This window comes from Branchiostoma lanceolatum, chromosome 6, assembly GCF_035083965.1.
Source record: "Branchiostoma lanceolatum isolate klBraLanc5 chromosome 6, klBraLanc5.hap2, whole genome shotgun sequence".
Lineage (NCBI taxonomy): Eukaryota > Metazoa > Chordata > Leptocardii > Amphioxiformes > Branchiostomatidae > Branchiostoma > Branchiostoma lanceolatum.
In genome coordinates, this window is record NC_089727.1 from 2,038,111 (window position 1) to 2,065,160 (window position 27,050).

Below are 27,050 nucleotides of genomic sequence, written 5' to 3' on the forward strand. Positions count from 1 at the left end.
TTACATCAGCTCAGTAGTGATTAAGCCTGTCCACTTCGTTTTGAAATTTCAATTTTCCCTCCCTCTCTCACAGCGCTCGGCTCCCGGGTCTATCAGTACGAGTTACAGCACCGCTTGTCGTTAACGCTCATCTCGGAAAGACCTCCCTACGTAAAAGCCGACCACGGGCACGACTTACAGTACATATTCGGGATCCCGCTACTGCGTGACGTCACCGGAAACTCCTGGAGGTACAACTTCACCCAGGGAGAGAGAGACCTGAGTCTGGACATGATGACGTACTGGGTCAACTTCGCCACCAATGGGTGCGTGGATCTATGTTCTTTGATAAACACATATTTTGATAAATTCTAATTGAAACAAGTTGCTAAGGGGCCCAAACCTTAACCATTTCTTCCTTACATCACTTCTTCCTTACAGCTTCCTTACAGCTACCAAAAATCGAGACCATAGCACGTCCAGGTCAAAAGATATAAAAACGGAAGCTCTGCTGCAGTATCAAGGTCATATATCAGGGGGCCCAGAATCGACATTGACCTTCGTCTCCCCATCACATAGCAAATATCATCTGAATCTATCCAGAGATTTTTTTAGTTATGCTGACAAATATAGTCCGGAAACACTAAGAAACACACAGACAGATAGACACACAGACACGCCAAAAACAATATCTCCATTTTTCATGGAGATAATGAAACCAAGAAACTTTGATAACGTGTGAATGGTGCTGTTGGGCCGTCGATCTGGAGTCCTCACGACAAGTTCATGCCTTGAGTGGTGTGAGGAAGCTTTGAGAAGATTAGTAAGAAGTGTTTGGACAATTTAAGACGTCTGACTAGCTGCATGTCCTAAGACACCGAGACTGGACCGCTCCTTACATCTGCTTAGCGATTACGTCTGATGGCCATGTGGTAGAAAAACACAAAAAGTAAATGCAATTGCTATATAATCGCTTTGTTTGTTAACTAGTATTTTTTATACCAATTCTTACAGAGACCCCAACGACTTCACCGGAGCAGCGCGCATGCGTGACCTGGTGACCTGGCCACGCTACATGACGTCATCACAATCCTACCTGAAGCTGGACGTGACGTCATCTGCTGACGTCAGGCTACGGGAGTCCAACATGAAGTTTTGGAACGAGGAGGTGCCGAGGCTGATGGGAAAGGAAATCACCACTGGCGGCGGGAAGAAATCTACATGGAGTATTTTACTTCTAACATTTTCAACTGTATTACATTTGCTACAGTAGGGGTGACCTGGTGTGCTTGACTATAAAGTGAGCCGTGGCGAAGTCGCTTACACTATACTACTGCCATGCAGCTACAATCAGTTGAGGATGGCTGATTTACCTTGCCTTACAGAGAGCCTCCTATACCTGACGCCATTGCAGAGGAATATAGAAATTATCAATGGAAGTATGGTGTCATATCACATGTGACATTTATGACAATGGTGCAGCACACGAATACATACCTGTATCATAGTAACTGGTTAGATACAGGGTGTTTGTTAAGTAAGTTTGTTGTTCAGTAAGCAGCAGAAGTTGCCATACATTATACATACCGAATTGGTGAGCAATAAAACGTCAGTTGTTGTGTCACGTACGAGGCCAGTCGGTGTGATTCTTTTACCGAAAACAAACAGTGAATATGGGGTATGCCACGCTGCTGAAATTCAATCCCCGTGAAAGTTTCAACGACTTTTGACACAAGGGCGTTGTTTCACTTATATAAAGACAGTAATTCTAGTTGTATGTTTTCTAACCTGAGGTTTGGTTTGTGTGTGTTGTTTGTTTGTTTGTTTGTGTGTTTGTGTGTTTGTTTGTCACGGTGTGTATCCGTAGATTTTTGAATATGTAGAGTGACAGGACGTGGAAATGGTGTAAACGAAGACTGACGAGAGAACCCGGTTAATTAATCCCGCAGGACGGCATCAAAATGCATACTCTTATCAGAGAGAATGAGCTAGAACCTCAAAATGGCGTCCTCTCGATCAGCACGTCGCAATTTTCAAAGGTCGGCCGCCGGATGTTCGCTGGTCCTGAACACATTCGCCCGAAGGTCGTTGTTTGTGTGACGTCGACTTCCGGTATTGTAATCTTCAACATTTGACGGTAACTTTCCAAAATAAGAGTGACTCAATGTTAAGTGAGCAGCTACCCACTAAGTCGCTGCAAGCTGAATTCACCATATATGGTATACAAATCTATTTTTCCAAATGTATGCCCGAATATGGTGATCTCGTTGGGGACTGAGCGGCGCGTATTTGATTGGAACCCTGTACCATATATGGTCATCTTGCCTTGAAGCACTGAACGTGCTATAGGTCGTTCACCCGAGCAATTAACCTTGCAATCTGCACGGCTCTTAGTGGCATTGAGCTCGAAATTCAGAAGAATGTACACCGTTTACAACCGTAGCATTCATTAGGTACGTATGCACGTTTGTCGTAGGGAGAAAACAACTTCTTCAAATGGAATAGAATAACTATGAAACATGGAGGTCTAAAACAAAGAGTAAATATAAGACTGGCGGTCACAGTTCAAAGCACATGACCCCAGCGCTTGAGTGATGAATTTCTTTAGTCGGCACACAGGTAGATAAATGTAGTAAACATCTGACGCTGTTGGCTGAATAGGCAAATGACATCAGTGTTTGTTTAACTCAGAGCAAACGTTTATAAAAGGACGCTTTTCGAGCAGAGTCCACATTTATCAGAGGCGCGATAAGAGAGACACGATGGACCGGCGTGCAGGTAAAGAAACGTCAGGTGTCGAGAAGCTGATCGTCTTGGCGGCGCTGCTAGGGCTCACAGGTGGGTTGGACTTGGTTTTGACTTTATATAGAATTGTTATATTTTTGCCAACGCTAACGTTTGTCTGTGTGTGTGTGTGTGTGTGTGTGTGTGTGTGTGTGTGTGTGTGTGTGTGTGTGTGTGTGTGTGTGTGTGTGTAAGTGTGTTTGTCCGTCACTAAGTCTAAGATTACTCAAGAACGGCTGGATGGACCTGTTCTATTTTTGGTGTGTTGATATGTTGTTACAAAAAATTGGAAATGATTAGAATTTGGACCCTCTGATGGTTTTCCAAGGTAGTATAGCGGAAATTCTCGGTTTTGATATCTCGTGTTCTGGTCATGCTATGGTCATGGATAGATAGCGCTTGTGCTTGGCAAAATGTTTTGGACCAATAGGAGCGTTTGTGTTGAAATCTTTAAAAGAGGGTAACTTAAGAAGGAAAAAGGAATTTCAGTTTATATGATGATCCATGCATTTACTCTCCAGTGTACTTATATCAAGTACATTTAGTTAATCTATTTTCGATTTACAACGCAACTAAAGCATGCAGTGTCCCCTGACCCAGAAACTTGCCAAAAGGCCGCAGCGCACAAACAATTCTTATCTCGATAGCTATTTACTTTCATTCACCCATGTCTCGACAAGCACACGGATATCAGTTGGCCTAGCCTCCGTTGCATGTAGTTCCTCGACGACCCAAATGAGTTATAGGGTAGTCTTATAGTTTCATCTGTATCAATTTAGTGATTGTAGCTTCTGTGCTTTGTACCCAAGTCTTTGACTCGTAGGAAAGACTAGACGTCACTCGATCCAAATTCAGTTGCTGTAAAACAAGTAAAATCTTATCTTTACGGTGGCGTTGTTGTCTGACACCAAATCAATCGACCGATGAATCGATCAATCGATCGAGCGAATTTCATTGATTAAGGTTGGTGCAAACGTAACACTTCTCATCCGTCCAGGCGGAGTTGTCGTCCCCACCACGCATGGAGACGTCAACGGGATGGAGTTCCCGACCTCCTCCATAGGGGGCGCTGTGTTCGACCGGATCCACATCTTCAAGGGGATTCCTTACGCCGCTCCACCTGTGGGGGACCTTAGGTGGGTATGACGTGACGTATCAAAGAGAAACATGAGAACTATCTTTTTCTCAAAAATGACGATGACCCTTTTTCAAGACGGTGTGGGCAGGAACTCCGAGCTCCGAGGTATTGTTTATGCCGCGATAAAAAGCAACCAAAAATAGGCAGCAAACAAAAGCGTAGATATATGGCGTTTCGACTGTGTAATGTCTGGCGGTCACAGGGATAAAGATACAAATGTCACACTTAATTTCAAGTTTGAAATCCACGTCCCCTTGTTAGTAGCTTATCGGGCAGACCACTGACAAACTTATAGATAAGAATAGAACTAGTAATCCATGTAGACTGGAAACAAGACGGCGATCGGAAAATGTCAGAATCCCAATAAGGCGGCGCCCATTCCAAAATTGGTTTTTCTATTGCAAGCCTGTGATATTAAATGACAACTAGAGTCAAGTATTTGTGCTACATATACTTCAGGTTTGCTATGTACATTTAGCGATTACGGGGTCTTTTTATGAATATGAATTGGTATTGAATTTTTCTTTTTATCTGAGTTGAATGTGTGATAGTTGTGTGCCGATTTGTTAGAAATAGAGAGAACGCTAGGGACCCCCCAAAAACACCCCTCCCAATGGTACATGTATAGCTACCTTTCGACGTCACAAAATCAAGATGGCGGCCACCACACATGCCAACGGATCCAACACAGGTTTTGCTACACAAACCTGTAACTTCCTGTCCTCACAGATGGCGTCCTCCTCAGGACCCGGCCGGCTGGACGGGAGTCCGGGACGCCACCCAGTTCGGGAACCGGTGTCCGCAGGTCGTGGATATGCAGGCGCCGCCAGGCTCACCATTGAAGGAACTCATCACGTATGGCAGCAACAGCAGCAGCGAGGACTGCCTGTTCCTGAACGTCTATACGCCAAACGTGGCCTCCACTGCTGATCTTCCGGTAAGTAGACATTCTACATTAAATTTTGGTGTATCTTTCACCTAAAACAAACAGTGAATGTGACGCCCCCCGCTTCGCTGAATGTTTCTCCCCGTGAAAGTTACCACGACTTTCGACACACGGACGTTTGTACCTGACTAATTATGTCGAATAAATCTTTGTCTCTGAGTTGGGTAGCTAACTGCAAACATCTATATGTCCACAAAGTAGCAAATCTCATCAGAATCTCCAATTCTACAATGAATTTTAGTCCATCTTTTACCGAAAGCAAACAGTGAATGTGAGGGATGCCTCGCTGCTGAAACTCAGTCGTCTTGAAAGTTTCGACGACTTTTGACATAATGACGTTGTTTCTTTGTTTTCTTGTATCAAGTAACAGTAACTTGCAGTTGTGTTTTTTTAACTCAGGTTTGTGTGTTTGTTTGTTTGTCATGGTGTGTGTCCGTAGATATTTGAATATTGTAGAATGACAGGAGGTGGAAGATGGTGTAACCCGTTTCCAAAGTTGATCCCGCAGGCCGGTACAAAAATGCATAGAGGGAATTACCAAGACCATCAGAATGATAAATAAAACAAGGTATTTTGAAAAATAAATAATTCACGGAGGTATGAGATCTTTGATTTTGTGTTGCTGTACGTTCTCATGTGACGGGCCTTGTTGCTCTGTCCAGGTTATGCTGTGGTTACACGGAGGCGGCATGGGGTTGGGCACTGCAGATTCCTACCCGGCTGAGATCCCCACGTCACTCCATAACGTCGTCATGGTAACCATAAACTACCGTCTGGGCAACCTGGGCTTCCTGCCTACCGGAGACCCGGAGACAGACGGCAACATCGGGCTTCTGGACATGGTAAGTTTTACGTTTCACAGAAAGATATTTATAAAAAAATAACGCTGATTCATTTCGTTGATAAAGGTTAGACATCCAGGTAGTAAGATACGCCAAAAAAAGTTACTCAAGAAACTGGATAACATATCTAAAATTCAGTTGCTTGTCAATGAGTAACTATTTTTGACTGATTCATTTCGTTGCACTGGAAAGGCTTACTTGGTTCAACAAATGCCCTGTTTTCAAACAGAGAACTTTTCACAATTCTAAATTAAAGCACTATAGGTTTAAAGCTCATCTGTGTTAGCTGACTCCATGAAGCAGAATTTTAGCTGCAAATTCCAACATAAGAAAAAGTTCGACAGTCAAGAATTTGAGTATGTTCAACAACGACTCTTCTTGTCCTTGAAATTACAGTTAAACTCAAGCTTCAGAACGAAGGAGTTATTTTTGCTTCTTCTAGAATAAAAAGGTAATGACTTACCCAAATCGCTTTTTTTTAAACCACAGGCTAAAGCCCTCCAGTGGGTTCAGGCCAACATCCGGAACTTCGGAGGAGATCCCGACCGGGTCACCATCTTCGGCCAGTCCGGCGGAGGCTGGGGCGTCTCCCTGCTCGTCATGTCCCCGGAGACACGCGGGCTGTTCCGCCGGGCCATCTCCCAGAGCGGCGTGGCCGGGATCGGCACCAGCCGTAGGGGCGACATTACAAAAACAGAAGCTCTCGCGGCCTCGGTAAACTGCACCACGGCTTCCTTCGATGACATGATGATCTGTCTACGAAGGTACGTCCTGTACAATAAGGGGGGGGGGGGGTCTGCGTGTATTTCTGTTTGATTAAAACTTGGATACTTTATTCACCCCATTAGCTTTCATACAAGTACAAACAAGTACGTAGCTAATCTTCCTGGAGTATTAAAACAAACGCACATATAACAAACTACAGGTATTTACATATTACATTAACACATTAACACATATTACATCTAACTTTGATCCATCCATGGCTGATATGTTGAAAATATTGATAATCGCGTTTATGAAATACTGTGGCCATTAATGTAAAGCAATGATGTTTTTTTGTAAACAATACTTTTTTTGTTTCCCTCTTGCCCACAGCAAACCAGCACAAGACTTGCTGACGTATGATCCGACAGTTCCGATAGTCGGAGGAAGTTTCTTACCAGACGATCTTTGGGTATGTTTGTCTTGTCCAATATTGTACTGTATGATGTAGTGATATCTGCCCGTGCCGGGATGGGCCCACTAGTGGTGTGGCTCTCCTCAAACACGGGGCCTCTGGCTTAATGATCCGTCCGAGAGGACTTTCTTTACCGAAGCTAGTTTCTCATCTTTATCTGGGTAGGTGTTAGGTGCACATCATCTGGACCTGCTATTCATTCAAACCCAGAACATCTAAATTTCGATCTAAATCTACCCTAACACCAAGTCGACAAGATGCAACATGACAGTCGAATATATCTGTGTTTTTCTCTGCTCAATCCAGGACCTGATGCACAAAAAGCAGGTAAACGAGGTGGACTACCTCCTGGGCACAAACAATGACGAGTACGGCTACGGGATGCTGGCTGCCGTCCCGCAAGTGACTGCAGAAGGGCTGAACAGGACTGTTCTGCCGGCTATTCTACCGACCCAACTGCAAGTTATTGCCGACCAATTTCCTGTAAGTGTTACGCCTCTAGCAAAGTAATTCACTTTCTAGGTTCTCGAATCATAGAATCATTCGAACGCACTTTAGTGCACCGAGTGCGCCGCTGTCGAAAATTCTAATTTTTTTCATGGTGTATTCGACATCACCGTCGGTCCCAGCCCATCCGTACTATGGCCGGTACCTCGGGTGATACGGAATACATCGTGTTGTATTCTCTCTCTCTATATATATATATATACACGGGGGCCTTGCATTAGAGGATGTGGCATCCAGGCTACGCCCACGGGAGAGGACTTGTCGCTAATTTTTGGTGAAACTATGTTATTTCCCAGGACGGCGATGTGAGCTCCATTGTCCAGCCCGTGATAGACCAGTACATGGACCCGGACAACGACGATCCGATCTACACACGTGACCAGTTCATCCAGCTGATGACTGACTCGTGGTTCGCCGCACCGACCGCACACATGGCGCAGGCAGAGGCAGGTCAGTCAGTTTCTCAAAATAAAAAGGTAAAGCAGTCACCCACAATTGAGGTGAACCAGATTATTTTTTCAAGAATCTAGCGGTTTCGCTACGGATCACGTTTATGGTCGACGTCAAGAACCCCGGGTCACCCCTATTTTTCTCGATGATAAAAAGTGTGTTGGGTTCTTTTACGTGTCGAGATTTGACGCTTGAAGCTGCTCCATACACTTGGCCGACCGCTTTACGTCACCATCTGAAATGACGAATGTAATCCCTTACAACATGTCCGAGCTGGAGTCGACTAGGATCAAAGTAGGACTCCAGTTTGATCTCAGGGTCGAAATAGAGATCTTTACCTAGTCCGAAACAAATCAAGGGCTCTTTGCAGTCATGGGCAATCTATGGATAGGTCAGTCTTGTTTTCTGGGTATTTTGTGGCCTTTTCTGCGTTGACTTTATTTTTCTGCGTTTACTTTTTTCTATATACACATATTCATTGAGGATTGGGAAGAAAGTGCTTATGAGAAGCATTTTCTCTGTAACATCTGCTCATTGGGAGCCTGTCCATTTTGTTTTTGAAATTTCAGTTTTCTCTCCCTCTCTCACAGCGCACGACTCCCAGGTCTATCAGTACGAGTTCCAACACCGCACGTCGGTCTTCTCGGAAAGACCTCCCTACGTAGGAGCCGACCACGGGGACGACCTGTTCTACATGTTCGGGATAACGCTTCTGCTTGACGACAACGGCAACTACAAGTACAGCTTCACCCAGGAGGAGAGAGACCTGAGTCTGGACTTGATGGCGTACTGGGTCAACTTCGCCGCTAACGGGTGCGTGGGTTTATATTTTTTTATAAGCACAGACCTTGCTAAATCTTACTCTGAAGCAAAGTTCAACTGTAATTTGCAACACCAAAATTGGACTTCATCAAATTTTCGACTGTCCAACTTCAGTCTTTCCTAAGGATTGAGCAATCCACCGCTAGCTTCAGTCGATTTCTTTGTGTTGTAAATTACTGTTCAACTTTGTTTCGAAATGATTTCTACCAACACAGATTAACTTCCATGCTAAATGTTAGTTGAATTGAAATACCAAGACCTTGATGATGCTTTCAGTGCTGCTGTTGGGCAGTTGACCTGTAGTCTTCACGGCCAGTTTGTGACTTGACACTGAGGCTGATCTTTACATCTGCTTGGAGACAACATTAGATAGCAATGTAGTAGAAAGGCTCACAAAGTCACAATTTTCACAAAATTGCTTCATTTGTTTGTTTGATAGTGTGTTTATTTGAATTCTTACAGAAACCCCAACGACTTCACCGGAGCAGCGCGCATGCGTGACCTGGTGACCTGGCCACGCTATATGACGTCATCTCAATCCTACCTGAAGCTGGACGTGACGTCATCTTCTGACGTCAAACTACGGGAGTCCCACATGAAGTTTTGGAACGAGGAGGTGCCGAGGCTGATGGGAAAGGAAATCACCACTGGCGGCGGTGAGAAATCTACGTGGAGCCTTTCGCTTGTAGCGTTTTCAGCTGTGCTATATTTGCTACAATAGGGCTTACCCTTTGTGCTATGCTGAAAACGCGAGCCGTGGCGAAGTATTCTCCTACGCAGAGCCGAATCCATATATCCTTTGAGTCCCTGGGTTCGACTTAGCTTCGCTCAAAGGTCGAAGCAAAAGTCGGCTCTGCGTAGGAGAAGGCAGCGAAGCCGCGTTGCACTGATACTGCCACTAGCTATCTCTGTGGAGGATGACTGATTTACCTAGCCTTACGTACACAGTAGGCCGTTTACTGCACTGACATTTTCACTAGCGCCATTGGAATAGAAAACAGAAGTTATCAATGGAAGTATGATATGATAGCATAGTAAGTAGAATTTTAAGATTTGGTTTGTATTTCCATTTTGTAGCTTTTAGTTGATCGTCCGAGAGGTATTGTACATATTGTTGTGTCTATAAAGCTTTTTTATTTCTTCTTTTATGACTTAAATTAGAACAATGTTGTAGTTCCATCGTACAAACCTGTTTTGTATTGTAACTGTTATTGCCATCATTTCTTTATAATAACTGGTTTGGATAAAATGTGTCTCATGCGTAGGATATAAACAACATTTCATCCGATAGAAGCGCACACTGTTAGAAAATACACCAAAACCTGTACAAGTTGCATATATTTTTTCGTTCTCATCCCATAGTAAATTCTTTTGTAGAGTATGTAAGTTTTCGAGAATTGTTGTAAGCAGCAAAAATTACCATACTTTGTATCTGTCACTGTTGGTGAATAATGATCAATAAAATTACCAATAAAATGCCTTAACAAAAAAATGATCCTTGTGATCTAATTCCACAAAATCATACTAATATATTAGTAACCGTACTATATATACGTAATCGTTTTTACCTAGCATTGATTTAGACGTTGTGTTTATGTTGAGATAAATGTCAATAAATCTAAGACTAAGTAGAGTCTCATACATGCGTTTCAGCTGTACTGTATTTGCTACAGTATAGGGCTGACCCTTTGTGCTTAGCTGAGAACGTTAGCCGCAGCAAAGCCCTCTCCTACGTTACACAGAGCCAGACCTGCGTTCTATAAGTCTATTGCACTCAGGGCGCTGTAAGGGGCTGATAATAATAGAAATCGAGTGCAATAGAACTGATGAGTCATTGGAAAAAAAGCCAGACGGGTAGAATGAGCTAAGGAAGCTATCTGGGTTCGACTCTGCTTTTACAACCGGCTGGCCAAGACGCCCAAGAAGTAAAAACTGATATTGAAAATGCAGAGTCGAATCCAAGGATATCTAGGACGCAGGGTTGGCTCTGCGTAGGAGAATGCAGCACTGATACTACTACTAGCTACCTCGATGGAAAGGCATGTGCTTAAACGAAAGAAGCCTATGATACATTCGGCTTCTGTGAGATGCTGTAGTCCTGTCAGACAACATATGAAGGCCTGGTTCTGGGTGACAGATAATCTGAAAGGCAACCAGACACTGTGGGAATGTCGTGGCATTTGTTGACAGTTCTCTGGCTCAAAAACCTTCAAACAGTCGTTACGTTACAATCTTTAATCCCAACATCTGCTTGAAGATTCGGTGACAGAAATTGCATCAGACAAACACATTCAGACCTTGGATCAGTGGAATATCGTGTGTAGTCGCGTTCGGATCCAGTCCCATTTTCCTGACTCACAAACCTTGGTACTCCTTACGTCATGATTTTCCATCTTAACATCTGCTTGGAGATTTGGCGACAGAAATTGCAAAGTCATTGGACTGTGTGCATGATGTAACGAAAAAAACAGCCACTAGTGGTCAAGTGGCACAAAGGTCGTGTTGTTCTTGCGAAACACCTTCAAACATTCCAGTCAAGATGTCCGGCTGGTACCGTACCTCTCAAGCTCTCTGTGCGTTTGTTGTCTTGATCCTGGTTCTAATAGGTGGATCAGGTGAGGTTGAATTTACTTTTTTGCAAGAATGCACTTATTAGTCACGACGGTATCAGACTAAGGTCGTGTTGTTCTCGTGTGAAGCACCTAAGAACATTCTAATCGAGATGGCGGGCTGGAACCGAACCTCTCGAGCTCTTTGTGCGTTTGTCGTCTTCACAGCAGTGATCCTGGTTCTAACAGGTGGATCTGGTAAGGTTGGTTTTGGTTTTCTGCATACAGTGTCACTTATTGATTTTTACAAGCGAGGGAAAAAACAGTCCCGACTACTTGAGACTTAGACTTAGACTTTTGACTTAGGGGCTCCCGTGCCGTCCGACATACGAGGCATTTAGGTTGGCCCAGATGTCTCGATCAAACTGAGACCACTCATATTTCTTCAAAATTTGTGACGTGTTCCCGAGAACTAGGTTCATCAACATCACGTGACTTGAAAAACACTAATTATTCAAAAAGACTATTTCTTCCAGTCTGATTTAGGACTTCGCGCGAGAAGGTGGTAGGTTGCGTAATGCACGCAAGACGTTACTGCACAGTAACCTGAGAAGGTGGTAGGTTACGTAATGCACGCAAGACGTTACTGCACAGTAACCTTTTAGCCCATGTAGCCTGTGTTTTTCACAATCTCTAGCTGGCGGAGGTTAATGACCCCCTACCCCGGGCTGTATTCGTCGGGCCGACCGCTAGGGCACGATTTGGTCAGGCTATCAAATATAAATTTCTTTAAACCTTGTGACTTTCCCTAGAGCGAAGTTCATCAACATTACAGGACCGCTTACATGGCTTGAAGAGGACTAGATATTCAACAGGACTAGTACGTCTTCCAGTCCGATTTAGAAGCTAAAGACTACGCGAGGGTGAAATGTTGCGTTATTCTGGATGTCCGACTGCATGTACAGTAACCTTTGACACAGTTTTCCGCTAGCAAGGTTGAGAAAACATAGCTACAGAAATGTGTTTTTTTCATGTTCATTTATTTTTGATGAGTTGAAAACGCAAACAATTGAAACCACTGTGTAGCCATAACTTTGAGCGTCTTTCATGACAAGAAAAGTTGACCTTATGGACAATTGTTCCAGATGCCGCTGTTGTGTCCACCACCCATGGTGACGTGAGAGGTTCGGAGTTCCTGACCGCCTCTGTTGTCGGAAATGCCGTCTTTGACCGCGTCTTCACCTTCAAGGGGATTCCTTACGCCGCTCCGCCCGTGGGGGACCTCAGGTAGGTGTTAGGTTGAGAAAGGAAAGAACAAATGGGCTATTTACTTATTATCATTTCAGTTACATATTCGCGTTGAATAATACAATAAGAATCAAATGAATATGAGATAGTTTGAATGACTGTCAACACATAAGTGTAGCATCGCCAAATGGTTACGAGTTTGATCCAAAAGCGGGAGGTCCTGGGATCATATCCCTGTCCGGTCCCAATATTGCGCCCTTGGGAAAGGCACTTGCCGCGAACCCTCGTATTCCATCACTCCAGAGAAAACATCAAAACAGGACGTTCCGCTGCAGTACCGTATCAAGCTGCTAGGGCACCCAAAATCAAATTATTTCTAGGCCTCATCAAGACCTACCCACCTACCAAATATCAAGGCAATCCATCCAAACCTTCTCGAGTTAACGTAACATGACCAATTAACGTCCGATTTATTCAAAACGTATTTATCTTAAAACCGCGCGGACAGAGCCAAATTTCAAACCCATGGGCAGAAATATCAGCTCTTCTAAAAAGAAAATGCATGGTCTGTAAGTTTTTCTCCACCTGTGTAACGCCGTGCGAGCATGTATTTATACTGAGGTATATGATGAAGAATTGTGCTAGGGTAACCCATTATCGTCCACTTCTGAATATTTTCCCTTCTAGCGCTATGCTTGAAGAACATAGACCAGAAAAATGCACAGTAACTGTCCAAAGTATTCTGCAGACAAATGATAGTAAAATCACTATGTCTGTCCGGCCACTTGCTTAACGCGATGGAAAAAAAATGTTCATCTGTAAATTTCCCCCACATGCGCGGCACTTGGCGTTCACGTGGTAAACGTATGGCCATTATGTTTTGCTGTGCAAAAATTAAAGAGATGGCTCAGGATCACACTTATGATGTTCTTTATTGCTCATGAGAACAGGCTTTGGCATAATACACCGCGACATGTGGACATGAGCCAAACTGGACGTAAATAGGTTCTGCACGTAAATAGGTCATGTTACGTTACACACACACACACAAACGCTCCCCTTTGCATAACCTTCTCGGCGAAGGTAATGAGTAGCTAGCTTCAGTTAGAGACGTCCTTATGATGGATGTATAATTGAGAACCCTTTTAGGGCATATCTCGAGTACATTAAGGCCCGACCACACATATTTACATTTTGCAAGCACTAAGATAACAGTATTTACAGTACTAACAGCGAGAGGTCAGAGTCAGCATTTGCACAGCGCGGGTGACACAGAGGTTCCTTTTGAAGGGCAAAGGACAATAATTGAAATCTGTATTCAAGATAATGTAAGAATCTAGAATTCCTAAGTGATCGGAAAATTACATAACCTCATCCATGGACATTTCAGGCTATAACAACTCAACCCATGCAATATATCATGTGTCCTAAACGTAAGAATTTAACATTTTCTAAACGGCAGAACAGCACGACAACATGAAAAAATGTCTCATTCATATAAGATGCAAACATTTTCCAGCAAAAGGATTTGTACAAATCTTAAATAGGCTGGGGCCCTATGCGCCTGTGTGTTATAGTGACCTTTGACCTAAATATCCTTCGCACCGCTAGGTGGCGCCCTCCCCAGGACCCGGCCAGCTGGACAGGTGTCCGTGACGTCACAGAGTTCGGGTCCAGATGCCCACAGATCGAGTTCCCGCTGCATCATCCGATCTACAGCGAGGTCCTGGGGTTCCGCAGTAACTCCAGCAGCGAGGACTGCCTGTTCCTGAACGTGTACACCCCAAACGTTTCCGACACTGCCAACCTGCCTGTGAGATATCCTTGTAGTTATGATAGTGCTAAAGGTGTCCCCCGATGTTATGAGTTCATAATGCGATGTTGACCAGGATAGCAAGAGAGGGAGAGAGACAGAAAAAGAGAGTCATAAACATTCATTGCTTCCCAAGCACGTTTATGTTTTCTTGCCTTCGTTGATCAGATGATGCCAAAACGCACACATGCCCTCTTCATTGTATCTTCGATGGACATATAATGATAACTTTATTGCAAATTCATGCCTGGAAGCTAATCGCAAGAATACATAGAAATGAGATAGTGACAATAATAAGTACACAGTAATAAAATAAACACAAAGTAAAATTAAAGTCGTGAACTAGCGCTACTTCTGATCTAAACAGTTGCTATTGGGTTCGATTTCTTTTTTGTGTGCAGTTGGATATGAAATTACCTACTTTTTGAGAGATATATTCATTGGCCGTTGGAATTGGGGAAGGAGGCACTCAAGCTAACCGACATCTTTCGCACCGCAATCGTCCTTCAGTAAGACATCTGGAGCCGCATAGTTCACGTTTGGAACCTTTATTCAGCCATTTGCACATATATTCATTGGCCGTTGTTAACAGAAAAACAGTTTTTTGTAGGTCTGTTTGTGTACCATTTGTTTCAGGTGATGGTGTGGTTCCACGGCGGAGGTTGGCTCGGTGGCAGTGGCGCAGGCTACCCGGCAGAGATCCCTACGTCACTCCATAACGTCGTCATGGTAACTGTAAACTACCGCCTGGGTAACCTGGGCTTCCTGCCGACCAGGGACTTCGACGCACCGGGCAACTTTGGTCTCCTGGACATGGTAAGACTATTCTCTTCTAACAAAAGTTCTCACAAGTTTCATTTCTTTGTCACTTCACATTAGTGAAGAGATGCCTTGCCTTGTCTGTCTGTCTGTCTGTGTGTTGTCTGTCGTTATGTCTGTCTGTGTCTCTGGAGTTCGTAATATACACATTGCGGTCTTGTCATTCACCTTTGATTAGACCAGAATAGTTGTCTCAGTCAGCTATCGCTCTTGACTGATAAACCCAACATTGTCCTGTCACAGATAAAGTCACTGGAGTGGGTACGAAGCAACATCCGGAACTTCGGAGGAGATCCCGACAGAGTCACCATATTTGGGGAGTCGGCTGGAGGCTGGGCCGTCTCCCTGCTCGTCATGTCTCCCATGGCAACGGGACTGTTCCACCGGGCCATCTCTCAGAGCGGCGTGGCGGGAGTTCCAGTCACCCAGAGAGGAGACCTCACACAAACAGAATCTCTCGCTCTTAGCGTGAACTGTAGCACGGCTTTCTATGATGACATGATGAGCTGTCTGAGAGGGTATGTTCACGTTGGTTTATTTGGAGAGGGTTTAAGAAAGATAGCAGCTGTAGAGCGTTCAGACCACTGCAGCAGTAGAGCACAGTTGCAGTGGAATGATAAGTCGATATGGATACTTGACTTAGAAGAAATAATGCAAAAGTTCATTTTAATGCTAAAACCACTACATTATAGAACAAAACTAGTGTTATAGGTCTTGTGATCTTAATATTGATTATTCAATCAAGCTGACGCGGAGAAACATTGTTTGTTCCTGACAGGTTGCCGACTGAGGACGTATCAACTATGATGATTCCCACCGTGGTCATCGATCGCAGGTTCCTCTTGCAAAGTCCTTGGGTAAGAATGATGCTTTCTTGTACCGTGTACACACTCATGTGTCAAGCCATGATGTTCATTATGTATGATGGTCCAGATTACTAAGCACATAAATTGGTCCTATGGCAATGGCGGTATTGTACTATATGTTTTTGTTTATGTCGTTGATTGCATTGCCGCCTTGGCATGGGTGATGGTGGGTAGAAGTCGGTACCGGCCCCCGTCCAGGTTCAAAAAAGGTCGATTGACCGTGATGTAGGTAGGTCTTTCACGAAGTAATCTGCAGTGTCTAATACATTGACGTTGTCGAATGAAATGATATGCAATGGGGATTCGACACTTCAGTCCACTCTATTCTATTAGAAAGAAGTGGATATTCAAAATAACGTGATGTACCAAAACTTCAATGCTAATTCATGATGTTTATATCATAGGACCTGATGAACCACAAGTTCATCAACAGGGTAGACTATCTCCTGGGCACAAACAACGACGAGTTCGGGTTCTACCTGTCATCAGAGTACCCGTACATCGACGCAGACGGGATGACCAGGGCCGAGTTTGAAACCTACCTGCCGTACGATCTACAACAGATTGCCGACCAGTACCTGGTAATTATAAAAGACAAGTTGATAACCCGAATCTATATTTTCTAATTTTAAATTTGATTAGAATTGCAACTGTGCAATGCACGTGGGACACAGAAAGTTATTGCTGGTGTCGTGACCCACACATGTAATATATACCCGTTTTTATACTTCGGTGGAGTGAGGAAAGTCGTGTAAAGTGCTTTTTCCCAAGGGTACAACATCGGTGGAGCTAGGGGATTCGAACTGGGGACCACTGACGTTACGCCACACGACATAAAGATATTTAAACTGTTAGAAGTCGCGTTTACTTTTTTTTCAATACATTTTGTGCACAGTTGATATGAAACTTTTCTGGCCAATAAGAAGTTAATTGGATGATATCTGTGTCTATATAGCTGGTATAACCGCTATTCAACATAACACACCAGCTTATGAGGTGCTAGTTTGTTTCTACCTGCGGCATGCAGAGACAATGTGAAAACTGAATCTTAGCTGTAAATGATAGAACTTGTAACCATTATTACTTCCGGTGGTTTTTGTGAAGCCAATCATGTGAACATCCTGGAGCCCGTGTCGCCTCTTAACCAAACTCCTTTGCCTGTGTTATTCCACAGGGCGGTAGTGTTGACACGATTCTACAGCCTGTGATGGACGAGTACCTGGACCCCGGCATGGCGGACGATCCGATCTACCTGCGCGACCAGTACCTAAAACTCCTGATGGACGCGTGGTTCACCGCACCGACAGTCATGATGGCTAAGGCCGAGTCAGGCATACCGGCCATAGCGTGGGAGGGTACGAAAGCCTCATATTCGTGTGGTAAAAGAGAAAATATGCTCTCGCTCAGGTGGTGAATTCGAAAGGGCGATCATCTGACTCCATGTAATCCGCATATTTGTTATAAATGATCAGAGAGGACCCTGTCGGGAGGGTAAGAAAGTCATACGTTTACGTCTTCAATGATGGGACGTATAGCCAGAAGTCCCGTGTTTGAGGAATTCAGCACCTCGACCATGTTGAAGAGCCCACCACACTTATCGGAAAGAGTGGGGCTCCGCTCCAGTATCGTACTGTTTGTTGCAGTAAAAAAAGTAGTAATTTTACATGTTGGAAACAGGCGGAAATTCTAATTTGGAATTCGCCGAAAACAGTTACTCAAGCAACTGGGTAACATTTTGAAACAGACGTTTCAGACAGCATCCGCTGTGTTTCGTCAGTGACTAAGAATAGGACTGTAAAACCAGGTTTTATACCAAAACTTTGATATGGACTTGTTTCTCTACGCAGCCCCGCGCAGCCGAGTTTACCAGTACGAGCTGCAGCACAGCGCCTCGGTTTTCTCCTTCCGCCCGCCGTATGTAGGAGTTGACCACGGTGACGATCTGTTCCTCGTGTTCGGCATCCCTCTCCTGCGCGATGAGAAGGGTTCGTACTGGAAGTACAGCTTCACCCAGGAGGAGAGAGACCTGAGTCTGGACATGATGGCGTACTGGGTCAACTTCGCCACTAACGGGTGGGTGGATACATCGTTTGAACAATTCAAACGAAATACATATGGAGTTCTTTGATATATTGTTAACTGAGTATAAAAACACCATCGAAAGTCGACGATAGCTATGGAATATCCAATCACGACAATCATTGATGACTGGAAGAGTCACAACTGTTATATAAATGTAGTTTTGCTAGAAGATTTAAAAGGTTGTAGTCAAGTAAAGCAAAGCAATATTGTACTATTCTACTACGCCTTTGTCAACATAATGATGACAAGTGTTTTTTTCTTTATGCAAGCGGTGCTAATTAGATGGATTTTCTCCGTCTGCTTTTTTTTACAGAGACCCCAATGACCCCACAGGAGCGGCGCGCATGCGTGACATGGTCCACTGGCCTCGTTACACTTCTTCATCCCAAGAATACCTCCAGCTGGACGTGACGTCATCTGCAGACGTCAGGCTGCGGGAGTCCCGGATGAAGTTTTGGAACGAGGAGGTGCCGAGGCTTCTGGGAATGCACGTCCACAACCACCGCGCCAGGGCTGGCTTCAACGCTGGGACTCAGGGGGCTTCACGTAGCCTTTCTGTCCTGGCGTTCACGTTGGTTTTGTACCATCAGTTGGTCTGAGGCCCTGGTCACAATCGTCGTTCGGCAGGTTAACGGCAGCACCATCGTTGTCATCCGCCAGAAACCCTCGGGTGTGGTGTTACGTTGCATCAGCAGTACTGCCAGTTTGAATATTCTGAGTCGGGCGAATAAAAGTCTTAACAAAGAATGTTCCTGAAGGATGTGATTTTTTTCCACCAAAGCATACTTAAGATAGCACAAAAGACATGACGTTATCATTGTTAAGATATCATACTACAATGTTTAAGTTATAGACCTAAATCGCGACCGTTTGTGCCATAGTGTAGATTTATACATTGCATTCAATATTATGACTGTTCGAATCATTCATATATCACAATCTACAGAAAACGTATGTCCATACTCTAAAGTATATGAACTTCTGACTTGTTTGAAAATACCCTGAGTTACCATATGTAAATGTATTATCACGTCAGATGAGGATTTGAACATATGATGTCATTCAGCTTTGCCTCAATATAGCAAACCATATTTGGCGGTTCCGCCAGCCGACAGGTCACGTACATGACCTGTCGGTTGTTGACCTTTCAACACAACTTGTTTTCTGAGCTTTTTTTAGCGACGCGCAGAGCACGATTGGCATTGAAAGAGCTACGCACTTAGAAGGGTACTTGAGAAGGGGAGTGTAGCTTGTTGTGTAAAGATCGTTCTAGCCAAGATGGCCGGCTTTAACCGCAACTCTCGGGACCTCCGTGGGTTTGTCGTCTTCACAGCGCTCATCGTCGTTCTCAATCTTACAGGTGGTTCAGTTAAGATTATAGTTTTGAGGTTCACCTCTGACCTTTGGATCTTGGAATATGCTGTACGTTGGGAGGGGGGGTCGTGATCAGCTCCTCCGTACACAAATCATGCACGGTACAAACAACGTGACATTAGCTTATCGTGTGTATTTGTGTTTTGATCCTTCTACTCAATACAAATCTCAGTACGAATAGCCTGATCTCCAAGCGGATGTTGGGTGGAAGATCATTCCGTTTTTGGAATACCGGCTTGCGTCTCTGACCGCCATTCACTGCTCGGGGATTATGATTATTCAATATTTTCATGTCATAGTACAAAGCAAAAGTCGTTTGGGAGAGTCATCAGATTGATCGGTAATCCTCAAGCAGACGAAATGGACAAACATTCTCAGTATCGCTACTTTAGATGCCGCTGTTGTCTCCACCACCCATGGCGACGTGAGAGGTTCAGAGTTCCTGACCTCCTCTGTTGTCGGAAATGCCGTCTTTGACCGCGTCTTCACCTTCAAGGGGATTCCTTACGCCGCTCCGCCTGTGGGGGACCTCAGGAAGGTGTTAGGTTGAGAAAGGAAAGAACAAATGGACTATTTACTTATTATCATTTTAATTACATAGTCGCGTTGAATAATACTATAAGAATCAAATGAATATGTGATAGTTTGAATGAACTGTCAATACATAAGTGTAGCATCGCCAAATGGTTACGAGTTTGATCCAAAAGCGGGAGGTCCTGGGATCATATCCCTGACATGCCCAAATATTGTGCCCTTGAGAAAGGCACTTGCCGCGAAGCCTCGTATTCCATCACTCCAGAGAGAACATCAAAACAGGACGTTCCGCTGCAGTACCGTATCAAGCTGCTAGGGTACCCAAAATATAATTATTTCTAGGCCTCATCAAATATCAAGGCAATCCATCCAAACCTTCTCGATTTGCATACACATACAGACAAACGCTACCCTATGCATAACCTTCTTCGTTGGCGAAGGTAATGAGTAGCTAGCTTCATTTAGAGACGTCCTTATGATGGATGTATGATTGAGAACCCTTTAAGGGCATATCTCGAGTACATTAAATACCCGACCACACATATTTACATTTTGCAAGCACTAAGATAACAGTTTTTACAGTACTAACAGCGAGAGGTCAGAGTTTACACAGCGCGGGTGACACAAAGGTTCCTTTTGAAGGGCAAAGGGCTATAGCCTGCTGGTCCTTCCCCTGTGTCTGTCTCGCCTTGTTCTTCTGAAATCTGTATTCAAGATAATGTAAAAATCGGGAATTCCTAAGTGATCGGAAAATTACATAATCTCATCCATGAACATTTCAGGCCATAACATCTCGGCCCATGCAGTAGACCAAATACATCATGTGTCCAAAACGTCAAATTCAAACATTTATTATACGGCGGAACAGGACGACAACATAAAACATCTTTAAGTCCATACTTAAATATGTAATGTCTCATTCATATAAGATGCCGACATTTTCCAACAAAATGATTTGTGCAAGTTTTAAGGTAGGAGAACACAGTTTTCGGCCCATGTGGATTTCTATAGTTAAGGGCCACAAGGTCGCTGGCTTCGATGCAGTAAAAATTATAGTGGGGTGCACTTGAGAAATACGAAAAACGGGTATGTTGGAGAAAAGGGTACAACCTACAAATAATTCAAAAACAAAAAAAAATCTGTCAGAGTATATGCTCCTCGCGCCCACTTTGAAACAGCGCTCTGCGAGAGGTCACGGAACTGCAGCCGACTCACCATGGGAGGCAGCTGCATAAGAAGGCGTCTTTATACACAAAGCGGAAAAGGTCCACCATCCAAATCCTACAGTCTAAAAGCCGACATATTTCTATACCACGCAGCACAGTTTACACATGGTTGCCTCTCACATGCGACTCTCTACCCAGTCTTCAAGAGTTTGGGCCGCACTACATTTTGTACCCGTCGAGAAATACTGTGTTCTGCGACCTTGAAAAAGGCTGGAACCTTATGCGCCTGCGTGTAATAGTAACCTTTGACCTAAATATCCTTCGCACCGCTAGGTGGCGCCCTCCCCAGGACCCGGGCAGCTGGACAGGTGTCCGTGACGTCACGGAGTTCGGGTCCAGATGCCAACAGACCGCTGCCTCATCCGATCTACGCCGAGGTCCTGGGGTTCCGCAGTAACTCCAGCAGCGAGGATTGCCTGTTCCTGAACGTGTTCACTCCAAACGTTTCCGCCACTGCCAACCTGCCGGTACGATATCCTGCCGCGCGCGCCTTTGTTATACTGAGTAAAATATACCCTGATCCGTTGATGAAAGTTAGACATCCAGGTAGTGAGATACGCCAAAAATAATTACTCAAGCAACTGGATAAGATTGTGAAACTGTCAGACGTTTCAGACAGTCAGACGTTCCAGACAGCATCCACTGTCTTTCGTCAGTGAATTCATGAGACAGTCACTGACGAAAGACAGTGGATGCTGTCTGAAACGTCTGACTGTTTCAAAATTTTATCCAGTTGCTTGAGTAATTATTTTTGGCGTAAAATATGCCCTGGTATGTATTAAGGTAATGAGTTGTGCACTGAGGTCAACTACAGATTTTTACTGTTACAAATTTGATGGCATTTTAATGTTTGCCTGCTTATATGCCCGTGAGATGTAATTCAGAAGTATATTATAATATTGTTATTTCTGTAATGTTGATTGAATAAATAAAGACTAAAGATAAAGGCAGGTATGGATATGACGGCGTGAATTCATGAGAGAGTCATTAACATCTATTCGGGCAGAGACAGTTCACATTGCTTGCCAAGCGAAGTTATGTTTTCTCGACTAGTTGATCACATCAGACAATGAGATAGAATCTTTTCACTGCATCTTCAATGGATATGCATGTGTACCATCTGCTTCAGGTGATGGTGTGGTTTCTTGGCGGAGGCTGGCTCTATGGCACTGGCGCAGGCTACCCGGCTGAGATCCCCACGTCACTCCATAACGTCGTCATGGTAACCGTAAACTACCGTCTGGGTAACCTGGGCTTCCTGCCGATCCGGGACGATGACGCACCGGGCAACTTTGGTCTCCTAGACATGGTTAGACTGTCCCCTTCTAGCACAAGTTCTCTCAAGTTTTATTATTAATAACTTCGCCTCAAGGGAGTGAGGTAATATGTTTGTCTGTTTGTGTGTGTGTGTGTGTGTGTGTCTGTGTGTGTGTGTGTGTGTGTGTGTGTGTTAGTTACATGTAGCATTTCCTGATAGTCTTATCAATCATCCTCAATCTTGAATTTGACCAGGATAGTTGTTTCATTTAGCTACCACTATTGACTGACGAACCCTGCACTATGCTGTCACAGATTAAGTCCCTGAAATGGATACGAGGCAACATCCGGAACTTCGGAGGAGATCCCGACAGAGTCACCATATTTGGGGAGTCAGCTGGAGGCTGGGCCGTCTCCCTGCTCGTCATGTCTCCCATGGCAACGGGACTGTTCCACCGGGCCATCTCTCAGAGCGGCGTGGCGGGAGTTCCCGTCACCCAGAGAGGAGACCTCATACAAACACAAACTCTCGCTCGCGAGTTGAACTGCAGCACTACCTCCTACGATGACATGATGAGCTGTCTGAGAGGGTATGTTCATGTTGGTTTGGAGATGGTCAAAGAAAAAATTGCAGCTGCTGAGTGTTCAGACCACTGCAGCAGTAGAGTAAAGTACACTGCTTAGTCGATCTGTATACTTGACTTAGAAAAAATTTCAGTCATAACATACAAAAGTTCCCTTTAATGCTAAACCCACTACAGTATCGAACAAAACCAACACCATAGGTCCTGTGATCTTATTAGTAATTGTTCAATCAATCTTACGTTAAGAATATGTTGTTGTTCCTGACAGGTTGCCGCGTGAGGAAGTCTCAACGATGATGGTTCAGTCCGTGGTCATCGATGGCAGGTTCCTCTTGCAAAGTCCTTGGGTAAGAATAATGCTTTATTGTGCCAGCTACATATTATTGTGTCGAACTATGTTCATCAAATATGATGGTGCAGATTGCTAAGCACATGAACTGGTCCTATGGCAATGGTGATATTTTACCTGATTTAGCCGTTGATTGCATTACCGCGTTGTCATTGGTGACGGTGGTTGAAAGTTGGTACCGGCTCCGTCCAGGTTCAATAAAGGTCGATGAGCTCCGATGTAGATAGGTCTTTCACGGAGTAATTTAAGTGGGATTGGATGTGCTGTAAACTTCAGTCCACTCTAGTTTATTAGACAAAAGTGGGTTGATTTTAAATGACGTGATGTACTAAAAAAATTGTACGGTTCTTGGTTACGAATGTGCTAGATGTTGGCACATCGGCAACCAAATCCGTAGTGTGTTTTTGGCACACCTTTAGGCGTCACTCCAAGGCCAGGGAAAGTCGTGTAAAGTGCCTTTCCCAAAGGCACAACGTCGAGGCAAGGTGAGCATCGAACTTGGAACCTATTTGTTCTGAGTCGAACGCTCTAACCGTTGCGCCACACCGACGCTGATGCACTAAAACATCCATGCTAATTCATGATGCTTATATTGTAGGACCTGATGAACCACAAGTTCATCAACAGGGTAGACTATCTCCTGGGCACAAACAACGACGAGTTTGGGTTCTACCTGTCGTCAGGGTCCCCTTACATCGACGCAGACGGGATGACCAGGGCTGAGTTTGAAACCTACCTGCCGTACGATCTACAACAGGTTGCCGACCAGTACTTGGTAAAAAAACACGCCTGAATCTGATGATATTTAATACTGTGTATGTTAGATGTCGTGTTTACTTCTTTCCAATACATTTTGTGAGCAGCTGATAGGAACGTTTCCTGGCCAACAGCAAGTTCATGTATGATTGGATAGTATCTACATCTATATAGCTGGTATAACCGCCTTCTGGTGTACCACATTGAGTTCTTTGATATATTGTTAACTGAGTATAAAAACACCATCGAAAGTCGACGATAGCTATGGAATATCCAATCACGACAATCATTGATGACTGGAAGAGTCACAACTGTTATAAAAATGTAGTTTTGCTAGAAGATTTAAAAGGTTGTAGTCAAGTAAAAGCTAAGCAAAGCAATATTGTACTATTCTACTACGCCTTTGTCAACATAATGATGGCAACTGTTTTTCCTTTATGCAAGAGGTGCTAATTAGATGGATTTTCTCCGTCTGTTTTTTTTTTGTTACAGAGACCCCAATGACTCCACAGGAGCGGCGCGCATGCGTAACATGGTCCACTGGCCGCGTTACACTTCTTCATCCCAATCCTACCTCCAGCTGGACGTGACGTCATCTGCTGACGTCAGGCTGCGGGAGTCGCGGATGAAGTTTTGGAACGAGGAGGTGCCGAGGCTTCTGGGAATGCACGTCCACAACCACCGCGCCCTGGATGGCTTCAACGTTGGGGCTCACGGGGCTTCGTGTAGCCTTTCTGTTCTGGCGTTCACGTTGGTTATGTCCTATCTGATGGCCTGAAGTCCTGGTCACATTCATCGTTCGACAGGTTACTGACCGAAGCCACGTCATCGATCTCATTCGCCAGAAACCCTCGGGCGGAGTGCTGTATCAACAGTACTACCAGTTTTCTGAGCTTGAGCAATAAAAAGTCTTAACACAAAATGTTCCTCAAACCATGATGTGATTTTATTCCAATAAAGCATACTTAAAGTGTATAAGACACCAATGACATCAAAATAAAGAATTTCCTGAAATTACATAAGGCATAATAATATTGATTAATAACATAGACATTTGCACAAAACATGTTATTCAACATCGAACCATCAAAACATCATACCGCTATCTTTTGATTCTTCCCACCAGGTTATCATATTAATCAGTGACTTTACCCACTGGGATTATAATGAAAAGTATGCTGAGCAATGATCTCAAGATGTTTTCGGCCGCAATGACTCAATTCTGTGTATGGTCCTCTGTACACCTCGGAATTGACGTGAGCGCAAGAACTATTAGAAGTATAGAACATGTATGTAACAATGTGTTAATAGTATGTTTTCTTATAGATGATACTACTGAAATCCTACAACTAGTAAACTGGTAGTCGAATTTGAAAAACAAAAATGTTCTTCGCACAGATGAAGCAAATCTATGTAATGAATATTATACCAGAACTATTACCACTGCTACTACAAGTGCCATTCAGTCTAGTTCAGCAGTTCACAAAACAATTTAAACGTTTAAAAAACTTCAATGCTCTAGATGTAACCATTCATATATCACAGTATATATACACACTGATATTACATCCATTGACTCCTTCTATACAGATTAAGGTTATGATACAGTTGAGTAACAGAACTTTCAATCATGACTCACAGAACAAACACATATGAATATTCCTACTGAAAATCTTATCTTTTGTTTCAAAATGATATCATATTTTATAATATTCTGCAGAATTCTGAAGTCTTTGTGATTAGCTTTTGACAATAGAGCCTAAATTGCCAGGAAGTATAGTTGCATTTTACATAATATTAAGATGCTGTCCACCATTAACAGTTTGTAGGAAGGTTGTAAGTGAAATAAGTCTGTATATAAGCACAAGTGTAGAGTGACATAATGTAATAATTTGTGCAAACAGTCCCATGTCATTTCAAGTGAAACACACAATTTTGTAGAAATGGGTGGAGACAGAGCCTGCTCCTGAGCTATAAGGTACCATGTCTAATGGGGCTTTAGCGGTCATTAGTGTGTTGTAATTTTTTTTTAATATTTGTGCGATTCTGTCATTTTAGCATGTATTCTATCCTTTCATATTGCTAGTGATTATTTACATCTACTTTTGGGGTTCCTCATTGGTCTTTAACGGTGCTTAGTTCTAAATTGTTGTTCTCAAAGGGTATTTTGTATTCACAGAAAATCTTATTCCGGTTCGTCATTATCCTTTTTGTAAATGAACTGACAAGTAGTCGACACTCCTTTTTCATCTTCATTGCCATAGATGATATGAGATGCAGGAGATGCTATTGCCTCCTTGTCGTCATTCACATTGGTGATTTCGGAGACATTCCTATGAATGATCTGTGAAAAAGCAAACTCTGGTTTTTTGTTGCTTTTGTAGATGGACTGACAGGTACCCAATACTGTTTTTTCATTCTGATAGATGACACAAGATTCAGCAAATACTACTGTTTCTGCTTTCTCATCATCATTGTCATTCACAGAGATGATCTGTGAAGAGTCATGTGATACTGCTCCTTTCTCATCGTTATTCTCATACATAGCCTGAGAAGTATCACATATTTCATCTTCATCGTTCTTCTCATTGACGACTTGAAAAGCAGTAGAGTCTTCATCGTCAATGTCATGGATGAGCTGAGAAGAACCACGTGATACTGCTCCTTCCTCACCGTTATCATCGAGAACAACATGAGGAGAATCACGTACTTCTTCCTCTCCATCGACATTCTCATAAACAGATTGAGAAATAGCAGCAACTATTCCCCCCTCGTTTTCATTCTCAAAGATAAACTGAGAAGCAGCAGTTTCTTCTACTTCATTGTCATTCTCATAGACAGACTGAAATGTAGCGGATACTGTTTCCTACTCGTTATCATTCTCAAAGATGTGCTGAGAAGCAGCAGTTTCTTGTACTTCATTGTCATTCTCATAGACAGATTGA

At 43.6% G+C, this 27,050-nt stretch overlaps 2 protein-coding genes across 2 annotated transcripts in view; both read left to right on the plus strand.

The window, feature by feature from the left end:
- Nucleotides 1-25,047, plus strand: part of LOC136437161 (uncharacterized) — a 33,335-nt gene extending 8,288 nt beyond the window's left edge. Inside the window, exons 4-19 of the mRNA XM_066431643.1 lie at nt 5,510-5,689; nt 6,179-6,453; nt 6,788-6,866; nt 7,176-7,352; nt 7,673-7,826; nt 8,417-8,639; nt 9,111-9,304; nt 12,343-12,484; nt 14,057-14,258; nt 14,895-15,074; nt 15,321-15,595; nt 15,856-15,934; nt 16,348-16,524; nt 17,118-17,298; nt 17,791-18,016; nt 24,598-25,047. Coding sequence (XP_066287740.1) covers nt 5,510-5,689; nt 6,179-6,453; nt 6,788-6,866; nt 7,176-7,352; nt 7,673-7,826; nt 8,417-8,639; nt 9,111-9,304; nt 12,343-12,484; nt 14,057-14,258; nt 14,895-15,074; nt 15,321-15,595; nt 15,856-15,934; nt 16,348-16,524; nt 17,118-17,298; nt 17,791-18,016; nt 24,598-24,883 — 3,030 coding nt within the window. The 3' untranslated portion in view covers nt 24,884-25,047. The remainder of the gene's footprint in view (nt 1-5,509; nt 5,690-6,178; nt 6,454-6,787; nt 6,867-7,175; nt 7,353-7,672; nt 7,827-8,416; nt 8,640-9,110; nt 9,305-12,342; nt 12,485-14,056; nt 14,259-14,894; nt 15,075-15,320; nt 15,596-15,855; nt 15,935-16,347; nt 16,525-17,117; nt 17,299-17,790; nt 18,017-24,597) is intronic.
- LOC136437109 (carboxylesterase 1C-like) lies at nt 22,633-24,142 on the plus strand. Its single transcript, XM_066431586.1, has 3 exons — nt 22,633-23,006; nt 23,269-23,347; nt 23,948-24,142. The coding sequence occupies exons 1-3, from the start codon at nt 22,720-22,722 to the stop codon at nt 24,140-24,142; spliced, it is 561 nt and encodes a 186-aa protein (XP_066287683.1). The 5' UTR covers nt 22,633-22,719.
- Nucleotides 25,048-27,050: the final 2,003 nt, after the last annotated feature.

Excerpts from the sequence above, each read along its gene's own strand:
- LOC136437109 (XM_066431586.1), top strand. The coding sequence starts at position 22,720 with ATGCTGTCACAGATTAAGTCCCTGAAATGGATACGAGGCAACATCCGG. Across the intron at positions 23,007-23,268 it reads ATGATGAGCTGTCTGAGAGG|GTTGCCGCGTGAGGAAGTCT; the intron begins GTATGTTCATGT and ends TGTTCCTGACAG. Across the intron at positions 23,348-23,947 it reads TCCTCTTGCAAAGTCCTTGG|GACCTGATGAACCACAAGTT; the intron begins GTAAGAATAATG and ends CTTATATTGTAG.